Below are 25,762 nucleotides of genomic sequence, written 5' to 3'. Positions count from 1 at the left end.
CTGAAAAGTGCATTTACATTGTGGTCTATGGGGACTGTGTATTCCCTGTAATATGTATATGCTTATATACATATATATTTATGTGTTACTATACGTATATACAAATATAAAAATAAATATACATGTATATATTCTTACACATATAGATTACACTATTCTGCCCATCGCTGCACAACTTACCCCCTTCACTGCGCTAAGTTCTCATGCCGTGTCTCACTGCATGAGAATGAGGCTCCCATTGGAGCCTACAGAAGCGCGCTCTTGTGAGTACAAAGCTTTCCTGCAATGCGAACACAAGGTCAAGCTCGCATTGCACCTAACTTGTAATTGCAGCGCGCATTTGCATGAGCTGGTATTACTAAGTGGAGCACAAATTTTGTGCTTGCGTAAGCGATATTTTGCGCTCCACTCATTATCTGGACCTAAATGTCATTAATGCCACTAGTAATATGGTTTATTAAAGGACTTGGGTGAATAATTCAAAGACAAATTGCCCAAAACCACAAGGCAAGTCAGAAGATTCAAAATTGTTATAAAAATGTTTTAGAAGACTGATAAGCGCATTTATTTAGTTGTGTAGTGTGGATTAACGTGCTGTTCAGGGTTAAGTGTAAAATTCTGTTTTACAACGTTTACTATTCACAATGTCCACTATTAGCAACATGATTTACAATGTATGTTTCTCTGTCTCAGTTTTTTGCAGCTGGCAAGTTTCTTCTTTTAGTGAGACTAAAGCTCACCAGATTCTTCAGCAAAAACCAGCACACTTTGTTAGATTTAACCAACATCAGCTATCTCGCATTTACCCATCATCCTACAGAGTCGATTCAAGTAACTATAATCCTCAACCCTTTTGGAATGCCGGCTGCCAATTAGGTGGGTATAACTGTGTGTGCAATGTTCAAAGGATTTCTTTATTGTGTTAATTATGAAAACAGTTCATTAAAAAAACATAAATACAGTACTTAATAGTTTAAGTAAAATATATTTAACTATGATTTGAAAAAGTACACTGGCATTTTTCCAAATCATTTTGATCCCAGCTAAATAAATATATATATATTTATATCTGAAATGGACAATTGCTTAGGGGCAAACTTTTGAAGGAGCAGCAAATAGGATATTTTTATACAAGGTGCTACATTGGGATAGGTGCAGATACATAAGAAATAAGACATGATTTAAAGGGATACTAAACCCAAAATTGTTCTTTCATGATTCAGATAGAGCATGCGATTTTAAGCAACTTTCTAATTAACTCCTATTATCAATTTTTCTTTATTTTCTTGGTATCTTTATTTGAAAAAGAAGGAATCTAGCTAAGAAGCCAGCCAATTTTTGGTTCAGCAAACTGGACAGCATTTATCCACCAATCAGCAAGGACAACCCAGGTTGTGAACCAAAAATGGGCCAGCTTCTAAACTTACATCCTTTCTTTTCAAATAAAGATAGCAAGAGAATGAAGAAATAATGATAATTTGAGTAAATTAGAAAGTTGCTTAAAACTGCATGCTCTATCTAAATCATGAAAGAAGAAATTTGGGTTCAGTGTCCCTTTAATTTTAAAAATGAAAAAAAATGAGTCTTACTCTACTCTCTCTCTCTCTCTCTCTCTCTCTCTCTCTCTCTCTCTCTCTCTTCTATATCTATCTATCAATCTATCCATCTCTACCTACAAATGTCTGTCAATCTTTCTATCTCTACCTACATATGTCTGTCAAGCTTTCTATCTCTACCTACATATGTCTGTCAATCTATCTCTACCTACATACGTCTGTCAATCTATCTCTACCTACATACGTCTGTCAATCATTCTATCTCTACCTACATATGTCTGTCAATCTTTCTATCTCTACCTACATACGTCTGTCAATCATTCTATCGCTACCTACATATGTCTGTCAGTCTTTCTATCTCTACCTACATACGTCTGTCAATCATTCTATCTCTACCTACATACGTCTGTCAATCATTCTATCTCTACCTACATACGTCTGTCAATAATTCTATCTCTACCTACATATGTCTGTCAATCTATCTCTACCTACATACGTCTGTCAATCATTCTATCTCTACCTACATATGTCTGTCAATCATTCTATCTCTACCTACATACGTCTGTCAATCATTCTATCTCTACCTACATACGTCTGTCAATCATTCTATCTCTACCTACATATGTCTGTCAATCTATCTCTACCTACATACGTCTGTCAATCATTCTATCTCTACCTACATATGTCTGTCAATCTATCTCTACCTACATACGTCTGTCAATCATTCTATCTCTACCTACATATGTCTGTCAATCATTCTATCTCTACCTACATACGTCTGTCAATCATTCTATCTCTACCTACATATGTCTGTCAATAATTCTATCTCTACCTACATATGTCTGTCAATCTATCTCTACCTACATACGTCTGTCAATCATTCTATCTCTACCTACATATGTCTGTCAATCATTCTATCTCTACCTACATATGTCTGTCAATCATTCTATCTCTACCTACATACGTCTGTCAATCATTCTATCTCTACCTACATATGTCTGTCAATCTATCTCTACCTACATACGTCTGTCAATCTATCTCTACCTACATACGTCTGTCAATCATTCTATCTCTACCTACATATGTCTGTCAATCATTCTATCTCTACCTACATACGTCTGTCAATCATTCTATCTCTACCTACATATGTCTGTCAATCTATCTCTACCTACATACGTCTGTCAATCTATCTCTACCTACATACGTCTGTCAATCATTCTATCTCTACCTACATATGTCTGTCAATCTTTCTACCTCTAGCTACATACGTCTGTCAATCATTCTATCTCTACCTACATACGTCCGTCAATCATTCTATCTCTACCTACATACATCTGTCAATCATTCTATCTCTACCTACATACATCTGTCAATCATTCTATCTCTACCTACATATGTCTGTCAATCATTCTATCTCTACCTACATACGTCTGTCAATCATTCTATCTCTACCTACATATGTCTGTCAATCTATCTCTACCTACATACGTCTGTCAATCTATCTCTACCTACATACGTCTGTCAATCATTCTATCTCTACCTACATATGTCTGTCAATCTATCTCTACCTACATACGTCTGTCAATCATTCTATCTCTACCTACATACGTCCGTCAATCATTCTATCTCTACCTACATACATCTGTCAATCATTCTATCTCTACCTACATACATCTGTCAATCATTCTATCTCTACCTACATACATCTGTCAATCATTCTATCTCTACCTACATATGTCTATCATTCTATCTCTACCTACATATGTCTGTCAATCTATCTCTACCTACATACGTCTGTCAATCTATCTCTACCTACATACGTCTGTCAATCATTCTATCTCTACCTACATATGTCTGTCAATCTTTCTATCTCTACCTACATACGTCTGTCAATCATTCTATCTCTACCTACATACGTCTGTCAATCATTCTATCTCTACCTACATACATCTGTCAATCATTCTATCTCTACCTACATATGTCTGTCAATCATTCTATCTCTACCTACATACGTCTGTCAATCATTCTATCTCTACCTACATACGTCTGTCAATCATTCTATCTCTACCTACATATGCCTGTCAATCTATCTCTACCTACATACGTCTGTCAATCATTCTATCTCTACCTACATACATCTGTCAATCATTCTATCTCTACCTACATATGTCTGTCAATCATTCTATCTCTACCTACATATGTCTGTCAATCTATCTCTACCTACATACGTCTGTCAATCTATCTCTACCTACATACGTCTGTCAATCATTCTATCTCTACCTACATATGTCTGTCAATCTTTCTATCTCTACCTACATACGTCTGTCAATCATTCTATCTCTACCTACATACGTCTGTCAATCATTCTATCTCTACCTACATACGTCTGTCAATCATTCTATCTCTACCTACATACGTCTGTCAATCTTTCTATCTCTACCTACATACGTCTGTCAATCATTCTATCTCTACCTACATACGTCTGTCAATCTTTCTATCTCTACCTACATACATCTGTCAATCATTCTATCTCTACCTACATATGTCTGTCAATCATTCTATCTCTACCTACATACGTCTGTCAATCATTCTATCTCTACCTACATATGCCTGTCAATCTATCTCTACCTACATACGTCTGTCAATCATTCTATCTCTACCTACATACATCTGTCAATCATTCTATCTCTACCTACATATGTCTGTCAATCATTCTCTCTCTACCTACATACGTCTGTCAATCATTCTATCTCTACCTACATACGTCTGTCAATCTATCTCTACCTACATACGTCTGTCAATCTATCTCTACCTACATACGTCTGTCAATCATTCAATCTCTACCTACATATGTCTGTCAATCTTTCTATCTCTACCTACATATGTCTGTCAATCTATCTCTACCTACATACGTCTGTCAATCTATCTCTACCTACATACATCTGTCAATCTATCTCTACCTACATACGTCTGTCAATCATTCTATCTCTACCTACATATGTCTGTCAATCTTTCTATCTCTACCTACATACGTCTGTCAATCATTCTATCTCTACCTACATACGTCTGTCAATCATTCTATCTCTACCTACATACGTCTGTCAATCATTCTATCTCTACCTACATACGTCTGTCAATCTTTCTATCTCTACCTACATACGTCTGTCAATCATTCTATCTCTACCTACATACGTCTGTCAATCTTTCTATCTCTACCTACATACATCTGTCAATCATTCTATCTCTACCTACATATGTCTGTCAATCTTTCTCTACCTACATATGTAGATCTCTGTCTGTCTGTCTGTCTAATCTATCTATCTATCTATCTATCTATCTATCTATCTATCTATCTATCTATCTATCTATCTATCTATCATCTATATATCCTCTATTTTCCCATACATAAACACACATTTTTTTTGACTGCCAGTATTGCACCCTATTTAATGAACTGTAATACATTAAAAATACATTTTACTCACTTCCATATTCATTTAATTAATATTATATTTTCAAGTTACTTTTAAAAAAAAAATAACTTTAGTATTCTTAGGATTGATTAATTATTCTATATAAATATCACACTAAAGAAACCTGCAACACTTGACTTTAATTAAAAAGAATTGTTTGACCATTACAACTGCCCATCTTGTATTTGCTTTAAATGATTATTACATTTAAAACATTGCAGGATGGTTTTCTGCTGATATTTACTCTTGGTGGGTGTTGCACAGACTGAAAGCTCATTTGAAACATTACCAAAAATATTACTGGCTTCAAATCCAAAATAAAAAATCTTTGGTCCCAAGAGTGTAAAGACAATTGTATCTTCTTTCTTTCTGGTGAAAAGATAGAGATTAGTTTTTATGCCTAGTGGATACTTTCTTTGTTTCTATAGAAACAGATTTTATTAAAGGTAACAAAAAAATGGTATCTCTGACACTAAACAATTGAATCTGATAAATGTGTTTTATGGTTCAGAGTTTATAATCCCATATAAGGCAGAATAAATGAAGCAAGGGCTTAAAAAGATCAGCTAAAATGTTGTACATTAACCCTTTTTGGTCCTGAGTGGTACCGTGGTTTTTAAACTCAGTGTAGTGTAACATATTAATAAAATTAAGTTGATTTTAATGTTGTTGTATTCTAGTGTAAAATAAAATTCTTAATATTTTTAAATAAATGCCCCTTCTCAGATACACACACTCACATCTATATAAATATATATTATTTATTAAAAACTAATCACTTTGTGTTGTAGTTCAGGGACATACTCTGAAAGATATCTTAAGTATATTTTATTATCATCTTTGTGGTGGGAACTTAGGGGCAAATCTAAATAATTTTGATGAATAAATAATGAAATACATTGCAGTGTTTTTGAGGGAATTCAGTTGTGAGTTGTAATGCCCCATTCAAGTCATTGCACCCAAACAAAATGTATCACCTTTGCTGAAATTAAAATGGCCAATGATCCAATCCAGAGAAGCATATGTGCATAGCCATCAGTTACTGGCTGTGTTCTGATTAGAACATCATGGGGGGAATGGGTTGCATGAGGCTTGCAAAAAAGGTAATTTGTTTGTTTAAAATGCTGTAATGAAATTGAGCATCTGATGTTTTGCATCGGAATGTCATTTTAATACCTAAATGGTGTGATCAAGTCGCTTGTCTCAACACGTCATACATTGTCATACTATTATTTAAATTATTATTATTATTTAAATTATTATTTTAACTTCTTTAAAGGGACACTGAACCCAAATTTTTTCTTTCATGATTCAGATAGAGCATGCAATTTTAAGCAACTTTCTAATTTACTCCTATTATCAATTTTTATTAGTTCTTTTGGTATATTTATTTGAAAAAGAAGGCATCTAAGCATTTTTATTAGTTCAGTACTCTGGAGAGCACTTTATTGGTGGATTAATTTATCCACCAATCAGCAAGAACAACCCAGGTTGTTCACAAAAAATGGGCCGACATCTAAACTTAAATTCTTGCATTTCAAATAAAGATACCACCTGGGTTGTCTTTGCTGATTGGTGGATACATTCATCCACCAATAAAAAAGTGCTGTCCAGAGTCTAAACCAAGAAAAAAGCTTAGATGCCTTATTTTTCAAATAAAGATAGCAAGAGAATGAAGAAAATTTGATAAAAGGAGTAAATTAGAAAGTTGCTTAAAATGTCATGCTCTATCTGAATCACAAAAGAAAAAAATTGGTTACAGTGTCCCTTTAAACTTATGTTGTATTTTTCATTGACCACACCTTCCTTTTTTTTAACTATTATTTTTAAACTAGAATCTTTTTTTTGTATTTGTAAATGTTACATCTCCCAGCATAATCATATAGTAGAATCATTAAAGGGACATGAAACCCAATTTTTTTCTTTTATGATTCAGATAGAGAATACAATTGTAAACAACTTTTCAATTTACTTCTATTATTTATTTTACTTCCCTCACTTGTTATCGTTTGCTGAATGGTTTATCTAAGAAAGCTCAGGAGCAGCAAAGAACCTAGTTTCTAGCTGCTGATTGGTTGCTGTATATATATACTGATTTTCATTGGCTCACCCATGTGTTCAGTCAGCAACCAGTAGTGCATTGGTGCTCGTTCAACAAAGCATACCAAGAGAACAAAGAAAAATCGATAATAGGAGTAAATTAGAAAGTTGCTTAAAATTGCCTGTTCTATCTGAATCATGAAATAAAACATTTGGGTTTCATATCCCTTTAAAGGGAATACGAAACCCAACAAATGTATTTTGTGATTCAGACAAAGGCTACCATTTTTAAAAAGTTTCCAATTTACTTATTTTATCAAATTTGCTTTGTTCCCTTGATATTCTGTGTTGAAGAGATACCTAGGTAGGCATCTGTAGCACTACGTCAGGGAATAGTGCTCACAGCTAGTGCTCTTGAAAATGGATAACATTCTTGCAAAACTGCTGCCATATAGTGCTCTAGAAATGGGCCGGTGTTCTATCAGAAGAGAGAATTCATTAGTCTAGCGGACGGAAGTGATGTTCCATCAGCTGTCTGATAACAAATACTTACCGTGCATGCCTCCTCAGCGTAGTCGCATTCCAAAGTGACTACGTCACAACCATTTTAACATCTCAGAATTCGCTCTTCTGACAGAACAGGTGTTTAATGTTTATTTCCTAAGAACATACTCAAATATGACTACCTTAGGCTTGATATAACTACATACTTAAAACAAAGCACATAACTGCATATACGCAAAAGCAAATGATAGTATAATAATGGTGAGTTGTCTAAATAATGTTTAATTTGCACTACAAATGCAGCTGCTTCTACAGCTGCCAACACCAACTGACCATTCCTCTACCACATGGCGCCGATCCGTCATTCCTCAATGAACCTGCCGGTGTTCTATTAGAAGAGCACTAGTCTGATAAGTTCGCTCTTCTGATAGAACACCGGCTGGTTCATTGAAGATGGCAGCTCTGCATCATGTGGTAGCCTGGCTAAACAAGGCAGAGTTGGATCAGGTCCTGGAGTATCTGTACAGCAGAGACTGTAAATTATAGCGGGATGCACTGCCTGAATATCAAGCCTAAGACTGCTTTAACACTGTTTGTAGACCATTTGAGGTTTATGCATACATAATGAGATGTTACCTGAGATAATACGTTAAAATGGTTGTGACGCTGAGGAGCGCATGCACGGTAAGTATTTATTATCAGACAGCTGATGGAACGTCACTTCAGTTCGCTAGTCTGATATATTCACTCTTCTGATAAAATACCGGCTCATTAGCATATGTCCCTGCTTTTCAACAAAACATAATAAGAGAAGAAAAAAAATGAATAATAGAAGTAAATTTGACAACAGTGTGACATTTTTTAAATTTTGCTTGTTTTGATGTGACAGGCTCATCAGGCAGACAGGCAGGCATCATTTACAACCATGACATATTGACATTCATTCACAGACAATCATTATGATTGTTTGTGAATGAATGTCAATGTCACGTATAGTTTGTAGGAGGCATGGCATGACAGCACAGTACGTGTGTGTGTGAATCTTGAACGAAAAATATTGGGGTTCATAACCTTTTAAGTGGGTTTATAGTAAATCTTAACTTAGAAATTATTATCAGTATAGTAGATAGGACAAGCAGAGTGTTTATTAAGTATGTTATAATGTTACTATTATAGAATATATTAATATACCATTTTATAAGAGTAAGCCTGGTATAGGGACATTTTAATTTGCTTCTTGTTTGTGCTTCTTGAGATTTCTGATTAACTTTAGCTATCTTTTTCTTTTTTCCTTCCGTACAGCATCACACAGCTAATGCACTAACCGTTATCTCTTGATCCAACAGTTGCTTTAAATTACCAATCGGAAGGACGAATGCTGCAGCTAAACCGAGCTAAGTTTAACAGCAATGGAAACTGCGGCTATGTTCTGAAGCCAAAATGTTTATGTCATGGTGAGCAGTCTGTGAATTTCTTAAAACAATTAAGTAGAAATTACCCACAGTATATTAGATCATATTCACATAATTAATGGAACCAGTGAAAGAAACATTGTTTGCTGGGCTTCAAAGGGCCATGATACCCAAATGTTGAAGCACATGAAGGTGATGCAGCATAGTTGTAAAAAGCTGACAAGAAAATATCACCTGAACATCTCTATGTAAAAAAGGAAGATATTTAACCTCAAATGTCCTAAGTATTCACACCTCAATCTAAGATTCTAAAGAGACTTTAAGCAGCCATTCAGGATGCTTGTCCCAGGACAAGCTAGGGGGTGTTCATCTGGCATGTGCAGGCACAGTCATGATATTATCCTATTCAGTTTAAATGAGTTCTATGAAATCTCATGAGATTTCTTTAAAATCTCATGAGATCCCAACAAAGGCAAAGCATCACCTCAGTACTGCTGATGCTGATTGGCTATTTTTTTCCAACTTGCAACTGGACAGCAGCTAAAGTATAACTGTTTACACAACACTTACTCTGGTGAGCTGAAGAAATTTTGAGGTAAAATATTTTCCCTTTTTTACATTATCAGGTGATATTTTCTTGTCAGCTTTTTACAGTTATGCTGCATCACTGTATAACATTGCTATAAACAATGTTTCAAACACTGCTGCCAGATAGCCAGACAGTCCATGTGCACTCTCCTGAGCTCACCAAGGATTACTGTTTAATAAAGAATAGCAAAAGAACTAAGCAAAATTGATAACAGAAGTACATTGGAAATTTGTTTAAAATGTCCCTTCCATTTGTTTAAAATATCCCTGGAAGTACCTTCCAGCCAATTAGCATTGGCAAGAAGTACATTGATACTGCTGTACTAGTTTCAGTTTAACCCTTTGAGTGCTAATGACTGCTCTTAGCCGTCGCAAATTGTCCCGGTCAGGTGCTGACAACCGCTCAGAGCCGTCGCTAGCACTCATCCACCTTGAGGGCAATCTGGGGGCTCCCACTGACTCCCACCCCGGTGATCTGGCCTGTATAGTGACAGGCATCGCCGGGGCTTCACATTTTGTGTGTTGGCGTCGCATCGCACGACTTTATTTAAAAATTACAATGGACAGTATAGGGAAATGAGGGCATACTGCTTAGAAGCCTGTATCTCAGGCATCTAAGCAGCTACAGACCCCCAAGACGCACTGTTGGAAATTTAATCGCCTAACCTTTCCAACAGTATAAGTCTAAGGGTTTGCATACGAAGCCAATATAAATTGGAGGGGATGATTTAAATAAGAAAATAAGAAAACAATATTTGTCACACCAATATTTTATAGTCTTGAACATCTCCTGTTTACCTCCTACAATAACCCATAAATTCTCCTGTTGAAACTTTGCTATAAGATACTTTTTTAATCTCTCCTGTGTACATTACATGCTGGGGCACCCTCAATAGTAGATATCAATTTGGGTGGCAAATGCCATAAGTAAATTTACAAAATAATTTGTTATTGCCAAATATAGAAGTTAGTCCAAAAAAAAATACATACATTATCTAGTGTTTTTTTGTTTTTTTTTAGCATGAGATTCAGAAATTAAAGACATAACCTTTTAATGCCTTCCTTTAAAAACCTTAAAGGGACAGTCGACACCAGAAATGTTGTTTAAAAAGAAAGATAATCCCTTTATTACCCATTCCCCAGTTTTGCATAACCAACACAGTTATAATACACGTTTCACCTCTGTGATTACCTTGTATCTAAGCCTCTGCAGACTGCCCCCTAATTTCAGTTCTTTTGACAGACTTGCATTTTAGCTAATCAGTGCTCACTCCTAGATCACTTCACGTGCATGAGCTCAATGTTATCTATATGAAACTCATGAACTAATGCCCTCTAGTGGTCAAAATGCATTCAGATTAGAGGCAGCCTTAAAGGTCTAAGAAATTAGCATATGAACCTCCTAGGTTTAGCTTTCAACTAAGAATACCAAGAAAACAAAGCAAAAGTGGTGATTAAAAGTAAATTGGTAAGTTGTTTACTATTACATGCCCTATCTGAATCATGATTTTTTTTGGACTTGACTGTCCCTTTAATCTAAAGAGAGAAACCCAAAATTATAGTATTCCTGCAATCTACTTAATTTTATTCTAAACGGACTTGAAACTCAAAAATATTATTTTCATGTTTCAGATAAAGCACACAATTTAAAACAACTTTTCAACTTACTTTTATTATCAAATAACCTTTGTTCACTTGATATCCTTTAGAGATGTGCATTTGGGCTTCATACGAATGCAAATTCGTCCAAATTTTGCTGATTCATTGATTCCTTTGATATATTCGAACAACCAAATGTGTTTTTGGAAAAAAACAGAAGAAAAACAAATGATTGTTTAACTAACTAAATCGATTTGTTAATTTGTTCATGGAGGAAGGAGTTATATTGTTTGGTTAATAAACTCTTTTGTTTGTAATGATGTAACTCCGCCCCCCCAAATTATCATCCCCTGTCCAATCCTGCCATAGTATTACTAATGACTGATGTTGGGGACAGCCGGTCAGGCAATAAATTCTGGATTTTAGTCATACAGGAGTTTTATGTTCTTTTTTTTTTATTATTGATAAATAGGTTCTTTTAATTGTTCTAAGGGTTTGCATACAAAGCCAATTTAATTTGGAGGGGATGATTTAAATAAGAAAATAAGAAAACAATATTTGTCACACCAATATTTTATAGTCTTGAACATCTCCTGTTTACCTCCTACTGTGTAATCAATAACCCATAAATTCTCCTGTTGAAACTTTGCTATAAGATACTTTTTTTTTAATCTCTCCTGTGTACATTACATGCTGGGGCACCCTCAATAGTAGATATAAATGTGGGTGGCAAATGCCATAAGTAAATTTACAAAATAATTTGTTATTGCCAAATATAGAAGTTAGTCCAAAAAAAATACATACACTATCTAGTGTTTTTTTGGGTTTTTTTAGCATGAGATTCAGAAATTAAAGACATAACCTTTTAATGCCTTCCTTTAAAAACCTTAAAGGGACAGTCAACACCAGAAATGTTGTTTAAAAAGAAAGATAATCCCTTTATTACCCATTCCCCAGTTTTGCATAACCAACACAGTTATAATAAACGTTTCACCTCTGTGATTACCTTGTATCTAAGCCTCTGCAGACTGCCCCCTAATTTCAGTTCTTTTGACAGACTTGCATTTTAGCTAATCAGTGTTCACTCCTAGATCACTTCACGTGCATGAGCTCAATGTTATCTATATGAAACTCATGAACTAATGCCCTCTAGTGGTCAAAATGCATTCAGATTAGAGGCAGTCTTAAAGGTCTAAGAAATTAGCATATGAACCTCCTAGGTTTAGCTTTCAACTAAGAATACCAAGAAAACAAAGCAAAAGTGGTGATTAAAAGTAAATTGGTAAGTTGTTTACAATTACATGCCCTATCTGAATCATGATTTTTTTTTGGACTTGACTGTCCCTTTAATCTAAAAGAGAGAAACCCAAAATTATAGTATTCCTGCAATCTACTTAATTTTATTCTAAACGGACTTTTTCATGTTTCAGATAAAGCACACAATTTAAAACAACTTTTCAACTTACTTTTATTATCAAATAACCTTTGTTCACTTGATATCCTTTAGAGATGTGCATTTGGGCTTCATACGAATGCAAATTCGTCCAAATTTTGCTGATTCATTGATTCCTTTGATATATTCGAACAACCAAATATGTTTTTGGAAAAAAACAGAAGAAAAACAAATGATTGTTTAACTAACTAAATCGATTTGTTAATTTGTTCATGGAGGAAGGAGTTATATTGTTTGGTTAATAAACTCTTTTGTTTGTAATGATGTAACTCCACCCCCCCCAAATTATCATCCCCTGTCCAATCCTGCCATAGTATTACTAATGACTGATGTTGGGAACAGCCGGTCAGGCACTAAATTCTGGATTTTAGTCATACAGGAGTTTTATGTTCTTTTTTTTTTTTATTGATAAATAGGTTCTTTTAATTGTTCAAATCCTATAATTTTAGATTTTTGTTAATATTAATTGTCTATATTAGCTATATTAGCTGTTCCTATTGGAAATAATGGTAATGTATCCGATTCCAATGTTTGCCCGAACCCAATGCCTGCATGGACAAACATCGGTCGAACCAAACCTTTTAAAAAAAAATATAAAAAAAATATTTTGGACAAAACAAATTTTTCGCCTGTGCACGTCTAGTGTCCTTTGTTAAAGACAATACCTAGAAAGGCATAGGAATGTATACATATATGGAGCACTGTAGGAGAGCAGAATTACAACAATGCTTTCAACAATGTTGCCCAAAAATATATAACAAAGTTGAAGGAAATGTAAATTTTCATGAATCAGTGCCCGGTTTTTAAAAATACTATTAAAAACAAGGATGTGTGTACTGGTACACGGTCAAAGACTACAGGTCGTGCAATAATAAAAAAAAAAAAACGCTGCTGCCCAAACATACCCAGAGTGCCATAGCAGGTGGCAGATCAGGCCAGGAAATAGCAAATGAAGGCACAAATAGCAGGCACTACTCGGTTAGCATAAAGTAAAAATTGTGTACTGGTTAAAAAATGGAGTGTTCCCAAACAGAAGAAATACACAAAAGAACCATCTTACGCATTTCACGCCCCCTGGCGGCGCTTAATCATAGACTACAGGAACAGGTAAGGGGCAGCCAATTTATGCACAAAGCAGTAATTGATTAACCCTTTGCTGCTCACAGGAAATACTAAAAACACACTCAGTACAGAGTAAAAATAAAAAAGCAACATTGAATAATATGATCACAGTGATGTGGCAGAGTACAAGATGATACATTATTATTATTATTCTAAATAATACCAAGAAATAAAGGCAGAGACATTATAAAGACTGCAGCAGTGACAGTAATGGCAATGATATTAGCAAAAACATTGTTGGTCAATGAGGCTATAAAAAATGACTAAAAATTGATTATTCACAATAATAAGACTAGTAGAATAGACATCAGTCATCAATACAATAACTGATGTTTAAGAATCCAAAACAGTCCTCTTTTATCTAGAATTTTGTGTTTGTTACCACCTCTAATTGGAACCCGTGCCAAATCGATGGCTTGAACTGATATGTCTGCTTTATTGGTAAAATAAATGCCATTGAAGTGGCTAGCAACTGCAGATTCCTTTCCATAATTTTTTACATCCCTGACATGGCCCCCTACTCTTTTTTTTATATTCTCTAGAGGTTTGTCCTGTATATTGATTTTTACATAGATTACACGTTAGCAGATATACTACCCATTGGGTGCCACAATTGGCATAAAAATCAATATCAAATTTTTGATTGGTGATACTAGAAGTAAACCAATTGCCTTTTAAGATTAGGGCGCAAGTGTTGCAGTTTTTACTGCCGCACTTGAAATTCCCTTTATGAGTTAGCCACCTAGATTCCAACTCGGGTGTATTACTTTTGACCATACTTGGAGAGAGAGACTGGTCCAAGGTTCTTGGTTTTTTGGGAACAAATTTACAATTACCAACACAGGACTTTAGTATATCATCTCCCAATAGAAGGTGCATGTGTTTTTTAAGTATCTTGACATATCTGCTATTTGTGCCTCCATTTATTAAAAACAGGGGCACTTTCATTCATTATAAATAAATGCTAGAACCAAAGTTTTTTTTATTTTGATATGCAAATAAGACATTACTTGGGCACAATAGAGACTAATATTTTTCAAGTGTAATTTTTCATTTCTAAGTCCCCAGTGGGAAACCATATTGGTCCCCTTATGACTGTGAGATTTCTAGACTCTGTTGAATGTGTCATCTGAAATTTAAAGGACCATTAAACTTGACATTTCAACAATGCAAAAAAAAAAGTTTCATTATTGAAAGTGCAACATTATTGCAATATACATTCATTATTTATTTTGCTGCTTTTTGTTGTAAAATACATCTAAAAGCTGTGCTTGTTTTACTCCCAGGGAGGTTTAGGTTAAACCTTTTGCGGAATTTAAAGGGACACTCAATCAAAATTAAACTTTCATTATTCAGATAGAGCATGCCATTTTAAACAACTTTCCAATTTACTTCCATTAACTAAATGTGCACAGTCTTTTTATATTTAAACCTTTTCAGTCACCAGCTCCTACTGAGCATGTGCAAGAATAAGTGTGTATGCATTTGTGAATGGCTGATGGCTGTCACATGGTACATGTATGCATTTTTGATTGGCTGATGGCTGTCACATGGTACAGGGGGAGGAAAAAGACATAACTTTTAAAATTGTCAGAAAAAAAATCTACCACTCATTTGAAGTTCAGACTAAGTGATATTGCATTGTCTTGTTATCTTGCATTTGTTGATTATGCAAATCTACTGTGTTGACTGGTCCTTTAAGCGAGTTTTTGTTTACTTCACCCTCCATCCTAAGATTCTCAGCAGTCAAATGTTTGTAAAGGGTGGATTATCAGTATTGCATCAACACTCATGATAGGAGAATCATTCTTTGCAATAGTAACTAAGTTGATTTAGTGCTAAACCACCTTAAAGGGACAGTCAACACCAGAATTTTTGTTGTTTTAAAAGAAAGATAATCCCTTTATTACCCATTCCCCAGTTTTGCATAACCAAGACTGTTATAGAAATACACTTTATTCCTCTGATTACCTTGTATTTAAGCCTCTGCAAACTGCCCCCTTATTTCAGTTCTTTTAACAGACTTGCATTTTAGCCTATCAGTGCTCACTCCACAGTAACTTCACGTCTATGAGCTCAATGCTATCTATATGAAACACATGAACTAATGCCCTCTAGTGGTCAAAATGCTTTCAGATTAGAGGCAGTCTTCAAGGTCTAAGTAATTAGCATATGAACCTCCTAGGTTTAGCTTTCAACTAAGAATACCAAGAGAACAACGCAAAATTGGTGATAAAAGTAAATTTGAAAGTTGTTTAAAATTGCATTCCTTATTTAAATCATGAAAGTTTTTTTCTTTTTTCTTTTTAAGCGAAGAGTTGAGGACAGGCTTCCCCAGTCTCTCTCAACTGCACATGTGCAAACAGTTTGTGCAATATCTGAATATTAGTTTGTGATTGGTTTGTAGGGTTACTTTTGTTCTGAGGGACAGGGAAATCAGTGAGATGAATAAACATAAAACAATGTGCTCATTTGACAAAATAAAGCTGCAGTTTTCATTGTAAAATTATTCTCAGATATGAAGATTCAAAATCATGAAGCTTGCAATGTGTGTTTAGTGGTCCTTTAAATAAGTATTAAGAAAATGACAAAGTGCACCTTTTTGTTATATTGTATATGCTTCTTCCTAATTTCACCATTGCCACTGCTTACATTTTAGGTGCCTTTAATCCCAATTCCGAAGATCCTTTGCCAGGTCAATTAAAGAAACAGCTTATTCTACGGATAATAAGTGGTCAACAACTTCCAAAGCCTAAAGATTCCATGTTGGGGGACCGAGGAGAGGTACGATTATGCTTACTTTCCTATTAGAAATGCTGCCAAATAAAACAGATGTCCTAGATAATAGAGGCATGCTCTGTAGCCTGAGAACAATATGCAAATACAATTTTTAAATATTGAAACAAATAAGGGGGGAGTATTAAGTTTTAGAATCCATAAAGCATCTACCATTTTGAAACCTATGTTCCATTCTCTGCTAAGGACAGTTAGGCACAGCTATATACTATCGCTGAGGAAGCGCATGTATGCATGCGCGAAACATGTCATATAGAAGGAGCTGTACCTCTTGTTTATCACTCGCATGAATATAGCACTGTTGGCACTGGCTACACGGTTCCGGATCCGTTTTTTTTTCAAGGTCACAGCTATAAATAGGTTACTGGAGTTTGCATCCAATGACTATGAGGATAACAGTGTTAGGTCTGAAGTCTTCTCCTTCTAAAAAGAATTGGAAAGTAAATTATTTTCAAAATTAAAAGAAAGGGGAAAAATGAACAATAAACATATATTGCAAAGGTTGTTTTTATAACTACATATAATTAAACTTTAAATTAAAATGTTATGTTACAGTGTTAAAGTGTTTAATCGTCTTCTTCATATAATTTGCATACATCTAAATTAGTTGTAAGAATTTATTATGCTGATATATATATATATATATATATATATATATATCAGCACATACTCTGAATTTTAAATGAGCAGTAGTTTTTTTATGACAAATTACAAACTGTATTTTGATTTGCCAGCCCCTGTATCATGTGAAACCCATCTAACAATCACAGACTCATATACATATACACTATGAACTATGCACATGCTTACGAGCTGGTGCTTCAGAGAGTATGCATATAAAACAATCTGTGTGCAATTTAATAATGGAAGTGAATTTGAAAGTTTCTTAAAATTGCAAGTTCCATTGGAATCATGAAGGTTAAAGGACCATTCAACACATTATATTTGCATAATCAACAAATACAAGATAACAAGACAATGCAATAGCACTTAGTCTGAACTTCAAATGAGTAGTAGATTTTTTTATAACAAATTTTAAAGTTATGTATATTTCCACTCCCCTTGTACCATGTGATAGCAATCAGCCAATCACAAATGCATATACGTATAGTCTGTGAATTCTTGCACATGCTCAGTAGGATCTGGTGACTCAAAAATTGTAAATATAAAAGACTGTGCACATTTTTTTTTTAATGGAAGTAAATTGGAAAGTTGTTTAAAATTACGTGCTGTATCTGAATCATGAAAATTTAATTTAACCTGAGTCACGCAGTAAACTTACAAACTAATGTTATATTCTGCAGATAGTGCAGAATTATATAACATTAGCTTACCGGCAGCTTTATACATTAAATTATTGCAAATAAATTATAAGTAAAAGCTCCTTTTACCAGAACGCCACTTTTTGTTCTACTGAGCGGGTCTGGTTTTTCCACAGCGCATCCAGCAACACTGTCTAGTCCCAGTGTGCCCGGTCGCGCCATTAAAATGAATGTAGCTTGCTCCTGCTACTAGACCAGAGCGGAAGCGAGCTACCTTCATAGACTTTAGTATCCCTTTAAGCATCAACAGCCAAAATATTAAGACATGACCTAGGTAAAATGAGAACGGATTTTCATACAATCCAAGATCTGTTTTAAATTCTTCTGCTTGTTAAATCTAGAATTGAAAGGAAAGACTAAGAACCCTATTTTCCAAAGCTGTCTGCTCAAGTGAGATTATCTAGTATCTAATAATTCCATTCAAAGGATTCTGTAAGGACACATTTTACATTGAAAATAGTGTATATGTCTAAGGGGCGTATTCCTAATTTGTCTACATAACATGAGCATGGTTAAAGGGACAGTCTAGGCCAAAATGTTCATGATTCAGATAGAGTATGTAATTTTAAACAATTTTTCTAATTTACTTTTATCACCAATTTTGCTTTGTTCTCTTGGTATTCTTAGTTGAAAGCTTAACCTAGGAGGTTCCTTTGCTAATTTCTTAGACCTTGAAGGCCACCTCTTTTCAGAATGCATTTTAACAGTTTTTCACCACTAGAGGGTGTTAGTTCACGTATTTCATATAGATAACATTGTGCTTGTGCACGTGAAGTTATCTGGGAGCAGGCACTGATTGGCTAAACTGCAAGTCTGTCAAAAGAACTGAAATAAGGGGCAGTTTGCAGAGGCTTAAATACAAGATAATCACAGAGGTTAAAAGTGTATAATTATAACTGTGTTGGTTATGCAAAACTGGGGAATGGGTAATAAAGGGATTATCTATTTTTTAAAACAATAAAAATTCTGGTGTAGACTGTCCCTTTAATAAAATAGGCGGTTTAAAAATTGTATTGAAAGTACAATGTGAGAACTATCATTGAACTAAGCATTAAAATCATATTATGTTATGTATCATATTAATAGTTATTAAAATTGTATTCAAATTATGAGGAAAAATGTGAATTCAAATTACACAGTAAAATTATTTAAAGTATCTAGGACAAAACTGTGTATTAATGTGCATTGTAAAAACAATTTAATGTACAATGCAATTTAAAAATACAAAGTTAAAATGGTACCACAAAGTCAAACCTTTTTTATTTTCTACAGAGGTGTTCATTGCTTGTATCTTAATTTTTCTCACAGATCTAATAGTGTTCTCCAAACATGTTTCTCGGCAGGTTTTTGCTGTTTTATTTTGCTTAATGTATACTTGGGAGTTTGTCTAAAAATAGACAATCCACTTATAGAAAACACCATTCATGTTAAAGAGATAATAAACACCAAAAATGGTATTGTTTAAAAAGATTGATAATTTCTTTATTTACCATTTCCAGTTTTGCTTAACCAGCACTGTTATAGAAATATACTTTTTTTACCTCTCAACAGACTTGTCAGGCAATGTGTGCTGTCTCTTAAATAACTCCACATGCGTGAGCACAATGTTATTTATATGAAACACATGAACTAACACCCTCTAGCTAGAAATTAGCATATGAGCATACCTAGATTTAGCTTTCAACGAAGAATACCAAGAGTACAAAGCAAATTTGATGATAAAAGTAAATTTTAAAGTTGTTTAAAATTACAAGCCCTATCTGAATCATGAAAGTTTAATTTGAACTTTACTATCCCTTTTAAACTAGAAGTGAATGCAAGTTAAAGGGACAGTATATTGTAAAATTGCTATTCCCTTAATTTACATTTAGACTCCAATCTGCATTGGTGCTGAACCATAAATGGGCCGTCTCCTAAACTTACATTCTTGCTTTTTAAATATAGATTCCAAGAGAACGAAGAAAATTTGATAATAGGAGTAAATTAGAAAGTTGCTTAAAATTGCATGCTCTATTTGAATCATGAAAGAATAAATGTGGGTTTAGTATCCCTTTAAAGCATAAAAAATAGGTATGTGCAATATTCGTATTTCACGTATTTGGTCAAAAAAAGGAATTCTGAACATGGCCACAGGTATTGGCATTCTGCAAGTTTTGGTGCCGGATATATTCGTATTAAAGTTCAACACACAAATATCTGGATTTGTGTAGATATCTGCGTGTTACACTTTAACACTAAAAATATCCGGTGTCGACAATAGCCAAATACTGCTACACGCTACCATGTTCAGAATTTATTTGTTAAACGAACATCGGAAATGCAAATATTACACATACCTAATAAATAATACTTTGTAATGACTATGTCATATATTGACACTCAGAAACATTTGAATGCCTTATAGGTGGAAGTACAGTATGTATTTAAAATGTATTGTTATACTGTATTTGTGACTTTAAATTACACCTTTATTAGTCCAATTTAAAATGAGGTTGACTATGAAGCAAAACCAAAAATAACTAAGCTTTTAAATTAAAAACACATTACTCACTAAAATATGAGTACTGTTTAAAGGGTTTAAGATAATTCACTTTTGCCATTCTCCGTTGTTTAGTATAAAACTCATTATTTTTCTCTTAATTAGTGGAAACATAGCTTTTGTTTCTGGGTAAAGAATGTGACAATATAGCAATTTATTTAGTTGTCACATTTTCAACCACAGTAACAATAGCAATGTTTCTTCGACTAATTAAAAGAAATAAACAAACATTTTTTATAGTAAACAATGGGGAATTTTATTAACTGCATAAGCTATTTTTTTTTATATTAAAGTCACAGTCTACTCCATTTTTTCCCTTACCCCAACTTTGCATAACCAACATTGTTATATTAATATACATTATAACCTCTAAATCTTTGCCTTTTTATAAGCACCTGCAGGCCACCTCTTATCTCAGTGTATTTTATGAGCTTTTCACAGCCAAAAAGTGCTATATGTGTGTCATATAGATAAAATTGTGTTCACAGGAACCAGCACTAGTTAGCTAAAATGTGAGTTTGTAAAAAGCACTGAGATAAGGGGGCAGTCTGCAGGGGCTTAGATGCAAGGAAATCACAGAGGTAAAAAGTGTATTAATATTGAATATGCAAAACTGGGGAATGGAAAATAAAAAGATTATCTTTTTAAACAATAAAAATGTTGGAGTAGACTGTCCCTTTTAAAGTTTTATTTAAAGGGACAGTCAACACCAGAATTTTTGTTGTTTTAAAAGATAGATAATCCCTTTAATACCCATTCCCCAGTTTTGCATAACCAACACAGTTATACTAATACACGTTTTACCTCTGTGATTACCTTGTATCTAAGTCTCTGCAGACTGCCCCCTTATTTCATTTCTTTTGACAGACTTGCATTTTAGCCAATCAGTGCTCACTCCTCAGCTCAATGTTATCTATATGAAAGATTTTTTTGCTGTGACCTCCGGAATAAAATACTTATTTTTTTTCTTTATGGATTAGTTATTACTAATTTGTGTTGGTTTTTATCTTAAAGGGACAGTTTACCCAAAAATTAATTTTAATTTGTTCCCAATGATTAATTAGAACTGCTAGAGTGTATTAAAGGGACAGTCTAGGCCAAAATAAACTTTCATGATTCAGACAGAGCATGTAATTTTAAACAATTTTCCAATTTACTTTTATCACCAATTTTGCTTTGTTCTCTTGGTATTCTTAGTTGAAAGCTTAACCTAGGAGGTTCATATGCTAATTTCTTAGACCTTGAAACCCACCTCTTTCAGATTGCATTTTAACAGTGTTTCACCACTAGAGGGTGTTAGTTCACATATTTCATATAGATAACACTGTGCTCGTGCACGTGAAGTAATCTGGGAGCTGGCACTGATTGGCTAGACTGCAAGTCTGTCAAAAGAACTGAAAAAGGGGCAGTTTGCAGAGGCTTAGATACAAGATAATCACAGAGGTTAAAAGTATATTATTATAACTGTGTTGGTTATGCAAAACTGGGAAATGAGTAATAAAGGGATTATCTATCTTTTAAAACAATAAAAATTCTGGTGTAGACTGTCCCTTTAAGTAGTTTTCAGATAGCTCCTTTACCTTTATATAAGCAGCTGAAATAGCTGAGGTTACCCATGATATCCATACGTAAACTGAAGTTTCTATACTTAAGTATTGGCTATTGAAAAGTTTTGTAAACACAGCCGGCAGAAGAAATTACACTCCTAATGGGATGCAAGAGAGATAAGCAATAAAATATAAATTTTCAATTATTCTTTAAGAATTGGGCTTTAGTATACAAGCAGAGATAATATAAAGAAGCCAGCGAGTAGTATTGCAAAAGTGTAAATGACTAGTAGATAGTCATTTACACTATCATTTGATAACCATCAGGAAATCACTGACTTATATACATATCACTTCTTGCACATGGTCAGTAGAAGCTAATGCCTCAAAGTGTGCATTTTAAAAGAATGTGTCCCCTTAAAGGGACACTCAAGTCAAAATTAAACTTTCATGATTCAGATAGAGCACCATTTTTTAAACTTTCCAATTAACTTCCATTAACAAAAGGTGTGTAGTCTTTATATATTTACACTTTTGAGTCACTATTTCCCACTGAGCATGTGCAAGAAATCACAAAATATACATATATGCATTTGTGATTGGCTGATGGCTGTCACATGATATAGAAGGAGTGGAAATAGACACAACTTTTAAATTTGTAAAAAAAAAAGTCTTCTACTCATTTGAAGTTCAGACTAAGTGCTATTGCATTCTCTTTTCATTGTGTATTTATTGATTATGAAAATCTACTATATTTACTAGTCCTTTAAGCAAATTTTTCTGCACATTTTTTTCAAGACAAAAATCAACATTTTTTTTTTTAAAATAGATTTTTATTAATAAATAGGTTGCAGAAACCATATAACAACATAGTTAACATTTGACACAGATAGAAGCGGGAGTACACGCGATTAGACATTAAAGGAATGGTCTACAAGGAGGGTCAATGCACTTAGTATAGAGGTCACAAGGAATATATAGACATTCTCTGGTGCGTGTCTATGCGTCTCGGTTGTTATGTTCTGGTTATTCTAATGGGACATTTAAGTTTAAGTAACGTACAGCAATAAATGCCATACCTAGGAAATCTGACAGTCATGTAGGGAAGATAATGGGTATACGTAATATATATGTATGGAAGTTAGGGTGTGAGGATCAATCATCCATACCCCCATGGGGAGGGGGGGGGGGAATAGAAAGGGGGAGGGAAGGCATCCGGGTAGGGGGATGTTTTATGGACAAGCACCTCAGTTCAGAAACAGCGAGGTGCGTCCTCTAAGGCCGACACGGGTCACAGACAAAAGCAGGTCATCAGCGGTCAGGGGGAGAGCAGTTACGGAGTCAGTTTGAGGTGAGTCTCCCAGGGTTCCCAGATTTGGCTGAAGAGATCAGATTGGTTTTTCGTCCGAAAGACATAGTCTTCCATAGATTTAATGTAGTGCAGGTAGTCAACCACAGCCTGCCATCTTGGGGGCTGTTGCTTCTTCCAATTCCTGGCTATTAACATCTTGACAGATGTCAACAGGTAGACCAACAGCTATCTCTTATGTTTCGGAATCTTTTTTACCCCAATGTGCAGGAGGGCTAGGTCCGGGGTGTCAGGCATCGGAAGTTCTAGGGCCGCACAAGTCGCAGAGGTCCTAGACCAAAGTGGTCGTAATCTATCGCATGACCACCACACATGGAGCGGAGTGCCGATCTCGCCACACTCTCTCCAACATAGGGGTGAGTGTTCAGGATACAGAGTACGAAGCTTGGACGGTACTAAGTGCCATCTAGTAATGATCTTAAAGTATAGTTCATACATTGTGACACAATGGAGTGCGGATTTAGTTAACTGTATCGCCCTGGACCAGTCTGGGGGCGTGTAGGTCAATCTTAACTCGGTTTCCCAGGAGGTCATATGTCTTGTCTTTATAAGGGTGGGTGGCCCTAAAAGAGACTTGTAGTGAGCGGTAAGGGGCTTGTATAATTGTAGGTTAGCTTTCCATCTGATCTCCCAGATTGTGGGAGCCCTGATCTTATTGGTCAGGAATCACCAGGCTTTCATAAGGGATCTAAGTCTCGTAAGATTAAATTCCAAGTGACAAGGGATGTCAAACCTAGCTATCATGTCTTGGTTTGAGAGAAGGTTCTCGTTTAAGTAGAAGTCACTTAAGGAGACAATCTCAAGAGTCCTCCAGAGGGTAAGCCTAACATTAGGCAGCCCCTGTAAGAGTGACGTGACCGGGTGAATAGGGGATGGGTGTGGGGCTATCAATTGGTTGTGCCTCAGTTGGAACCAGGCTGTTTGACAACTTTTGATGAGTCGGTTAGAGACAGGTGTTCGCGCAGCTAAGTGCTGGGGGACCCATAGCAGGTCCGAGAGATCAGTGTATGCCGGTAGGGAAGCCTGTTCCAGCTCTCTCCACCTAGTGGGGGGTAGAGCTGGTCCCCCCGCTGAAACGTGTGAAATCATGGCCGCCTGGTAATATAGTTGTACGTTGGGTAGGCCCAGTCCACCTCTGGCTACTGGAGCCTGAAGCGTGGCTGCCGCCACTCTCGGCCGCTTACCATCCCAAACATAGGAGTTGAATAATGTTTGTAAGCCGCGCAGGATCCGCTCCGGCACTGGGATGGGGATGCACCGCATAATGTAGGTTAACTTAGGGAGGATCATCATTTTGAGCGCGACAATTCTGCCCATCCATGGTATTTCCTCGTATGTCTTAGATTTCAACCTGGACTCAACCCCCTTTAGCAGAGTAGCGTAATTTTCCTGTATCACTATGTCTTTTGCATGGGACAGGAAGACCCCCAAGTGTCTGATCCCGACTGTAGACCACTTGAACGAATAAGACCGTCGAAGACGTCTCTGCTCTGTTTGCCCGACAAGTATCATGTAGGCCTCTGTTTTTGAAACATTAATCTTGTAATTTGATATTCTGCCAAAGGTATCGATAATTTCCAGGAGAGGAGGCAGAAAAAAAAAAAATCAACATTTTATTGTCATACAATGCTGTATCTTCCCCATATTTTAGCAGAATACTCTTTTAAGGACTTTTAAAACATTGTTTCATATATGCAGGAAATAATTGCAGAGAAAGTAGATTTTGATTAAATTTACAGGCACATAAATGTAGACCCTGATACTATATTGAGAAAAACCTATCCCTGAAGCCTAAAAGTACTCACTGTTCACCAAAACTGTGAGCATCAGTGGAGTTCATTCTGAACCCACCTTTTTCTTTCATGATTCGGATAAATACAATTTTAAACAACATTCCAATTTACTTCTAGTATGTACATTGCTTCATTCATTAGATATCCTTTCTTGAAGAAATAGCCAATCACATGAGGCATCTATGTGCAGCCACCAATCAGCAGCTTCTGATCCTATCTAGATATGCTTTTCAGCAAATGATATAAAAAAAATTAGAAAGTTGTTTACAATTGCATGTTCTTTCTAAATCATGAAAGAAACATTTTGGGTTTCATGTCCCTTTAAAGATTCTGATTTTAATATTTACTTGCAGGTAGGTAGGATTGCCTAGATATTATAATTCTTTCTTGATTCAAATCTTTTTTAAACATTATTTCAGATTATTGACCCTTTTGTGGAGGTTGAGGTGATTGGTTTGCCTGTGGATTGCTCTAAAGAACAGACCAGGGTAGTCGATGACAATGGTAAGTGCACCCAGACATGTAAACATGAATCAAGCTGATTTGATTATATTTGTGTCATTAAGTTTGTTGGAATTTTTTTTAAACCCTGGTGAAAATGATATCTGATGCATAAACCATTTGCTTTAGCTAGTGAGGGACAAGTTTT

At 35.1% G+C, this 25,762-nt stretch overlaps 1 protein-coding gene across 1 annotated transcript in view; it reads left to right on the top strand.

Moving 5' to 3' along the window:
• PLCH2 (phospholipase C eta 2) overlaps positions 1–25,762 on the top strand; it is a 974,668-nt gene that overhangs the window by 865,057 nt on the left and 83,849 nt on the right. The window contains exons 17-20 of the mRNA XM_053690349.1: positions 694–876; positions 8,920–9,027; positions 16,407–16,531; positions 25,533–25,617. Coding sequence (XP_053546324.1) covers positions 694–876; positions 8,920–9,027; positions 16,407–16,531; positions 25,533–25,617 — 501 coding nt within the window. The remainder of the gene's footprint in view (positions 1–693; positions 877–8,919; positions 9,028–16,406; positions 16,532–25,532; positions 25,618–25,762) is intronic.

Source organism: Bombina bombina, chromosome 8, assembly GCF_027579735.1.
Source record: "Bombina bombina isolate aBomBom1 chromosome 8, aBomBom1.pri, whole genome shotgun sequence".
NCBI lineage: Eukaryota > Metazoa > Chordata > Amphibia > Anura > Bombinatoridae > Bombina > Bombina bombina.
This window is presented reverse-complemented; position numbering and strand designations above follow the sequence as displayed.